Source organism: Temnothorax longispinosus, chromosome 7 (assembly GCF_030848805.1).
Source record: "Temnothorax longispinosus isolate EJ_2023e chromosome 7, Tlon_JGU_v1, whole genome shotgun sequence".
NCBI classification, from domain to species: domain Eukaryota; kingdom Metazoa; phylum Arthropoda; class Insecta; order Hymenoptera; family Formicidae; genus Temnothorax; species Temnothorax longispinosus.
The window spans coordinates 7,324,399-7,333,133 of NC_092364.1; the positions used below are offsets into that span (position 1 = coordinate 7,324,399).

General features: G+C 34.9%; 1 protein-coding gene across 3 annotated transcripts in view; it reads left to right on the plus strand.

Moving 5' to 3' along the window:
- LOC139815834 (fatty acid synthase-like) overlaps window positions 1–7,944 on the plus strand; it is a 43,416-nt gene extending 35,472 nt beyond the window's left edge. For all 3 annotated transcript variants that reach the window (XM_071783019.1, XM_071783020.1, XM_071783021.1), the window contains 7 exons: window positions 1,470–1,774; window positions 1,858–2,277; window positions 2,390–3,408; window positions 3,558–3,799; window positions 3,876–4,572; window positions 4,688–5,525; window positions 5,633–7,944. In XM_071783019.1, the coding sequence (XP_071639120.1) occupies window positions 1,470–1,774; window positions 1,858–2,277; window positions 2,390–3,408; window positions 3,558–3,799; window positions 3,876–4,572; window positions 4,688–5,525; window positions 5,633–5,808 (3,697 nt within the window). In that variant the 3' untranslated portion in view covers window positions 5,809–7,944. The remainder of the gene's footprint in view (window positions 1–1,469; window positions 1,775–1,857; window positions 2,278–2,389; window positions 3,409–3,557; window positions 3,800–3,875; window positions 4,573–4,687; window positions 5,526–5,632) is intronic.
- Window positions 7,945–8,735: the final 791 nt, after the last annotated feature.

Below are 8,735 nucleotides of genomic sequence, written 5' to 3' on the forward strand. Positions count from 1 at the left end.
TTGAATTTGGCGATGATCGGTAAAGGGTTTTTTTTTAATTTTAATTTTTTTAGATGTGCAGATTTAATGTCTGTGGTTGCTTTAACTTTCGCAAATATTGAGATATCGGGCTGTTTTTTTTTTAATCGATAGAGTATCATTCAAGGAAGGTTGGTATTGAATTTGGCGATGATCGGTAAAGGGTTTTTTTTTAATTTTAATTTTTTTAGAAATGTCCGTGGTTGCTCTAACTTCCGCAAATATTGAGATATCGGGTTGTTTTTTTTTTAATCGATAGAGTTCATTCATTTATTTATTTATTAAATCCATTCAACCATTCATCCATTCATCCATTCATCCATTCATTCATTTATTTATTTATTAAATCCATTCATCCATTCACCCATTTATTCATTATTCATTCATCCATTCATCCATTCATCCATTCATTCATTCATTTATGTATTTATTAAATCCATTCATCCATTTATTCATTCATTTATTTATTTATGAAATTGCGAAAACCCATAGCTTACATCGAGATCTTTCAAAAACTATAATATAATAAAGTATATTTTTCTTTAATACTTTTCCAGAACAAACCCATATCGAAAAATTAACCACGAAAACATTTAGCTTACATCGAGAGCTTTCAAAAACTATATAATAAAGTATATTTTTCTTTAATACTTTTCGAGAGTATTCATTCATTCATTTATTTATTAAATCCATTCATCCATTCACCCATTCATCCATTCATCCATTTATCCATTCATCCATTCATTCATTCATTCATTCATTCATCCATTCATTCATTTATTTATTAAATACATTTATTCATTCATCCATTTATCCATTCATCAATCCATTCATTCATTCATTCATTTATTTATTTATTAAATCCATTCAACCATTCATCCATTTATCCATTCATCCATTCATCCATTCATTCATTCATCCATTCATTTATTTATTTATTAAATCTATTCATCCATTTACCCATTCATCCATTCATCCATTCAAGGTTTAATAAATAAATAAATGAATGGATGAAACCTTCGCTCACAAAGCTTCCTCTATGAGGAAGCCAAAACAAATAAATACTAATAATTATACATCGAATAAAATACAAACTTCCTCATAGAGGAGCTTTGTGAGCGAAGGTTTCTACTTGCACATTTCAAAACCATAAGAAAACAATGTGCAGGTTTCTACTTGCACATTTCAAAACCATAAGAAAACAATGTGCAGGTTTCTACTTGCACACTTAAAAACTATGAGGAAGCAATGTGCAAGTTTCTACTTGCACACTTTTTAATATATATTATTAATTATAATTATATTTATTAGGTAATAAATTAATATTATCAAATCTGTTATTATTATTTAAATATATATCACATATATAAATAATCATATAATATATATTTCTTATATATGTAATTATATAATGTATTAATGTACAAACAAGCATTCTAATGCCACATTAGATGGGATCACTCCAAAGATTGGTATATACCGTGTTTTGAAACACAAATGTCCATAAAATCTGGAGAAAGATATGTCGAAATCTCACTCGATGATGAGGACTACTATTATATGCATGGTCATATAATCGATGGAAGAAATTTGCTACCCGCGACGAGTTATCTTGTACTCGTTTGGCAAACTTTCGGTATGATGAAAGGGATAACATACACAGCAATACCGATAATATTTCGAGATGTAAACTTTATTCGCGCTACTCACTTGACGAAAAGTAATGCTGTAAAAGTGATGATTTCGATACAGAAAGGTATTTATGAGATGAGTTATTTTAAAGTAGCATAATCATATAAGAATGTATGTAAAATAATCGGATATATAAAAATATTACAGATGGGAAGTTTGAAATAACCGAAAGAGATAGCGTTCTTGTGACAGGTACAGTGCACGAGATATCGAATTCAGAACAGGAAATGATTCGGACAGATCTATTACCGGAGATTAACGATGAAGAAGAATATATGACTGCTCGAGATATCTATAAAGAGTTGAGACTGCGTGGTTACCAGTACAACGGCTGGTTTCGCGGATTACATAGCGCATCTATTTCAGGCAATAAAGGACATATTGTTTGGAAAACAAATTGGGTAACGTTTATGGATACTATGATACAGATGTTTATTATTGGGTATGATACCAGAGACTTATGTGTTACGACGAGTATTCAGAAGTTGGTGATCAATCCTAAGCTTCATGCATCGATGCTACGAAACAGCGTGGCTGGTGTGGAAGATACGACATGCAAGGATAAAAGTAATAAGTGTTCTTCTTCAATCACTTGTTTTGAGCTATTTTGTTTTGACGAATGTCGTGTAAGAAAATCTCTGATGTGATATATAAAACGTATTATTTTGTCTTATTGCAGCATTACCGATACGAATATACAGAGAACTAGACACGATTATAGCTGGCGGAATAGAGATTCGAGGCATTAAAACCACTCAGATCTCTCGCCGAAGATTGGGTCAGGATGTTGTTATCGAAGAACACGTATTTGTAGCTCATCATGATCGCGCTAAGATTTCTTTGAACGAAGCGATTCGAATATCGGCGCAACTCGCCTTGGAAGATCATCAAATCATCAAAGTGAAAACCATCGAGCTAGTGGAAGATGTCGACGATGTCGCACCAGAATATCTTTCTTCTTCGTTGCTGCTTGAGGCTTTTGGTGATGAGCCATTGATACAAACGAACATCATTGTATTAACATCGCCAAATCGTTATAGTCCAGAAGATCTACCGCAGAACATTTCAATTAGAGATTTAAACAAACCATCTGTAGATGACAAAGCCTTAATAGTTGCCGGATTCAACATTTTGACCAAGCAACCAGCCTCGTTAGAACGACTTTTGTCATTTCTGAGAGAAGGTGGTTATCTGTTGTCACGTGAGAAATGCGACGTAGTTAACTACACCAAATATTTACAGCAATACGAATTAAATGTTATTCTTGAAAAGCGCACCGACAAAGAAATGATTGTGCTTTTGAAAAAGAAAATTTGGATAGAAAAGAGAATTGTTGTCTACATAAATAATGATAATTTTAATTGGCTGGAGGATCTAAAGCTGCTTGTGAGCGATGAAAATAAACTCGAGAAAAAGAGCAGGATTATAATTGTTGGAGAGAGAGATTTTGAGAGCGGTTTATTAGGTTTTGTTAACTGTTTGAGAAAAGAGCCAGGCGGAGAGTTTGTTAGGGGTGTGCTTATTCAAGATGAGAAAGTCCCTAAGTTTTCTCTACAGGATCCCTTCTATATACATCAATTGCAAAAAGATATGTTCATTAATGTATTGCGATCTAATGAGACCTGGGGATCATACAGACATTTGCGATTACCACGACCGGAAGCCGAACCCGTACCTACCGCTCATGTATGCCAAACGGTATGTCATACGAATCTTTTCAAACCATATCGATATACTTTATCAATGTACAGTAATATTATGTATTTTTGTCTCTGAGTATTGTCACACGATATAAAATTTTGTTTTATATATATGTCACGTATTATGAAATTGATATTTTTCTATAGGTCCGTGGTAATCTAGATACATTTTGTTGGATAGAGAACAGTCTATCTGTCGAAACCCATCGTGAGGATTTGGTGCGTGTGGTTTATTCATCGCTCAATTTCAAAGATGTAATGCTTGCGACTGGTAAATTAGTATCTGATCAAGCGATCTCGCGAGGACGGATTCAATGTACTTCCCTTGGGTTTGAATACGTAGGATTCGATGCCAATGGGCAACGTGTAATGGGAATCCGTGATACTGAGTAAATAATGCTCCAAAAAATAATTACGTTGCGTAATATTATAGAATTAAAACTAAATTAAGATTATTCTTTCTAGTTGTATTGCAAACGCCGTTGTGAAAGATAAAGATTTCTGCTGGAAGATACCCGATGTGTGGACATTTGAAGCGGCGGCGACGGTCCCGTGCGTTTACAGCACGGTTTACTTAGCCTTATATATACATGGGAAAATGAAAAAAGGCAATAAGATACTTATACACTCTGGTACTGGCGGTATTGGACAAGCAGCTATTCACCTCGCTCTCAAAGAAGGATGCGAGGTGTTCACTACTGTAGGCACGAGAGACAAACGGAACTTTATTAAGAAGATGTTTCCGATCATTCTGGATGAACATATTGGAAATTCACGAGATACCAGCTTTGAACAAATGATAATGCGAGAAACGAACGGTCGCGGCGTCGACATCGTGTTAAATTCATTGGCAGAAGAAAAGTTAATCGCGTCCATTCGTTGCTTGGCGCAAAATGGTCGTTTTCTGGAAATTGGTAAATTTGATCTCATTTCTAACAATCCGCTAGGTATGTCTGTGTTTCAGAAAGGTATTAGCTTTCATGGAATTCTACTCGATAATATGATGTATCCTGGCAATCAAAAGTATAAGTCGCTGTTGTCCAAAATGATAGCTGATGGTCTTAAGGATGGAGTCATTAAACCAATTCAAGTACAAGTTTTTTCGAAAACAGAAATTGAAAAAGCTTTTAGATACATGGCGAGTGGAAAACACGTAGGAAAGGTACGCTAGTATTGATTAATAGTGTAGCATAGAGAATTATTCATAATAGTTTTACAGAATTTACCTATTTTACATATAATGTGCATTTTTAACATATAAATATATATTTTTATAGATAATTATAAAAATCCAGGAAAAGGATAAACCTCTAGACGAGCCCATTGTCGCATATCGTCGCTATTACTGTCTCAGAAATAAAAGTTATATTATATTGGGAGGCCTAGGTGGATTTGGTTTGGAGTTGACCGATTGGTTAATATTTCGAGGCGCCAGGAATGTTGTGTTAATATCGCGAACAGGAATGAAAAACGGGTATCAACGCATGAAAGTTCGACTATGGAAGTCGTACGGTGTAAATGTACTAATCATCAAGGATATCGATGTCGCTGATCCCAAGGACTGCGAATATCTCTTGCAAACTGTTGAAAGGAAAGCGCCGGTGGACGCGATATTCAATCTCGGTGCGGTGCTGAAGGACAGCGTGTTGAAGAATCAAACCGCGGAGACCTTCACGGAGTCCTTCCAATCGAAGGCTCGAGCAACGCAAACATTGGACAAACTGTCTAGAAAGATTTGCTCCCAACTGCGGCACTTCGTAGTATTCTCTTCCTTTGCCTGCGGTAGAGGATACGCTGGAAAGACTAATTATGGCATGGCCAACTCTATCATGGAGAGGGTGTGCGAGAAAAGAGCGGAGGAAGGATTACCCGGATTGGCGATTCAGTGGGGTAATGTGGATGACGTGGGTATCGTCGCTGACATGCAGGAGAACGATAAGGAACTGATTACCGACCGCGTCGGCATCTTGCAGCAAACGATATCTTCCTGTCTCGACGAGCTCAATAAATTTTTAATTCAAAGCCGACCGGTTGTAAGCAGCATGGTTGTAGCTAAAAAGAAAGCAAGATCTTCTGGATTTAACAGTCTGATAAAAACTGTCGCCAATATTTTAGGTATCTGCTTCAAAATAAACTTACTTTTTGCATATACTTATTATATTTTTTATCAAACCAGTTTATAAGTAATACATTAAAAATTATGATAATTTTTTATATTACAGACATAAAAGACATAAAGTTTGTAAGTCAAAATTCATCTCTGGCCGAACTTGGAATGGACTCCATGATAGCCGTGGAAATTAAACAAACTCTGGAACGAAAGTTTGACATTTTTTTGACTGCGCAAGAGATACGAAATCTCACCTTCGCGAAGCTTAATAAGATGCAATTATTTTGAATTTCGGTACAGTATTTCGACATAAAGTTGAGTTTAATTGGGGTCATGTGGTATACTACTGTAAAGTTCCGACTTCCCTCTATTTATTACATATTAGAGCTATCCTTCTTAGAGTGTATATGAAATTATTGCAAACTATCAAATTGAAGATAGAAAAGAAGCAAATTCGTACGATTATCTTATGTGAGTTCAAATTGGGTTGTAAAGCTTCGGAAACTGCACGCAATATCAACTAAGAAATATACAGCTCAACATTGGTCTTACAAATTCCGTAGTAAAAATGAAAGCTTAGAAGATAAAGCGGGTCGGCCTGAAGCTGTTGATAATAATTAATAAAGAGCTATTATTGCGGATCCACTGAAAACCACTAGAGAGATTGCACAAGTTATACTTAACATAGACCATTCAATGAGCTGAGATATTTACATTTGAAGTTGAAGATTAAAAGTTGCAATTATTTTTGCATTAACCTAATAATAAAACGTTACATATATGTATATTTATACAACTTACCTTTTTTTCAGAAAAGGCTAAAAAACGCATTAAGTGTACACGCTCCATACAAAATCTTCATTAAAAAAAATTTTGATCTAATTTGAGCTTATAATCTTATTTGTATTTTTTACTACAAAAACAATAATATCAGAAGGTTTGCGCCAAGTAAATAATTTAGTAACGTCTGATTTTCTTAATCATTTTTCTTTATTAGACTTGTGTATCTGTTCTTTTTTAGAATAAAAAAGTCCTTTACTTCAACCAAGACTGCCAGTTTGGTCGAAGTAAAGGATTTTGTTCGATTTATTACTTACTGGCAAAGAAAAAGTATCTTATCTGTTAAAGTAACATGATTAAGAAAATCAGACGTTGTTACCAATTAATTTATCATATCCACTTCGCGCAAATTTTCTGATATTATTGTTTTTGTGGTAAAAAATACAAATCAACATTTCACACAAATCTGTCCATATAAATTTTGCAATATTGGAATATATAACAAACCTTAGCGAACAATATTCACCGGTAAACAGTAAAGCTGGTTTAAATTTGTCAACTTTTAATGCACAAACGCAGTCGAATGCTTCTGCGATATATGTGGGCGTCATTGTTTATTTTTAAATCAATCATCTGATCATATGCTGAAGATAAGCGTATTTATCGTATTTTACAAATTTGCTGATTAAATGGATACTTCACATAGTGGTGTTACGTACGGAACCGCTTTCTCGGTCCCGTACTGCATTTGCCCGCCTAACAAAATTACGGGACAAACTCGAGTCAACCCGTGAACATACCAATGCGGCTTAAGACCGGCTATTGTAAACAGACTATTATACGAATGATATTGCTTGTAATTTGTAATATTGCTATTATTGGGAATAAATTATAAATTTAGTAGGATGCATGCGTTAGTAATGACATTGCTATTATTGTAAAAATATAAGTTAGTAGGACGCATGTTAATGATACCTAATAATAAGTAATATTAGTATTATTATTATTGTACAAATATAAGTTAATAGTACGCATGTTAATGATAATGTTAGGTAATATTAGTATTATTATTATTGAAAGAATATAGGACACATCAGAAAGAATTTAAAAGAACGTGGAAATAACGAGCATATAATTTGATTAATAATTTCATTTATTGAGCGATCAAATTCATAGTCTGGACAGGCACGCGACGCTCCGATAACCGTGACATTCCAAATAATTTCACGTGATGGTCTCACGTATTCACATGAATACCTAGTCCCTTACCCCGAGACGTCACCAAACGAGTAGTACATATACAGGCCCTGTGAATCGGGCATTCGCATTCTCTTCTGTTCTGTTTTCCGAATAAGTCACGCGAGATTGATATATTGAGAGCACCGCGAGCCAGGAAGGACTTAGCCGCGAGCCGCGAAAGAATTAGCCGCGAGCCGAGAAGGACAACCGCGAGCCGTGAAAGACTTAGCCGCAAGCCGTGAATAAGGACTTAGCCGCGAGCGAGTTTGATTTTTCGGAGGACTGTTTCTCTTAGTTTCGCGCGTCGTATTGTCGGTTTTCGATCTTTCCTGTAATACAGAGAAACAAAGTGAGGCCTGTAATAAATACTAGTTGCAGTGAAATACATGACTTAATTTAGTTTGACCTAGTCTTCCACGATTTTCTACTTTTCACCTAAGTGTCGATGCGCGCCTCTCTCAGGGCGTTCTTGACAGATCCTCAAGTCGATGCGCACCTTTATCAGGGCGTTCTCGGCAGGTCCTCACGTAGATGCGCGCCTTCCGCAGGGCGTTCTCTACCCGATAAAAACAGTACGTGAAATCCACGTTATTGCTACGTGGATCAGCATCGTGGAATCCACGTGGACATTCGAGTGGACAATCCGCTCAAGAACGGTACTGTAGTCCACGTGGATGAGATAATCGATTTGACGTGAAATCTACGTGTTTCACTGAATAATTATTCACCCGACATAAAAAAAATTATTTATTTCAAAACTTTATTATTTTTTAACTAAATTTGTTTCTTAAGATGCAGTCTATAATTATAAATATTTTTTCGTAATTGAAAAAACACTTACCTTGGTGGGATTTGAACTCGGGACCTCTACATCGTGAGCCAACTGCCTTACGTGGTAGACTACTTCTTAATTTGATGTAAACGTTATATATAGTCTACATATGTCATAACCAGCACAAATATATAATTTTTCAAAAATTATCTTAAGAAACAAATTCAGTTTAAAAAGAGTAATAAAATTTTGAATTGGATATATGATATAATATTTCTTAATGTCAGAAACCAGTGCCGGCTCATTATGAAATTTTGTGTTCGTAAATATATTTATGAAAAAAGCATATTTATAAAGTTAAAACATTCTTATCAAATTCTTACAAGGACCTCACTAGACAAAAATAAGGAAACCTTTTGTTAAT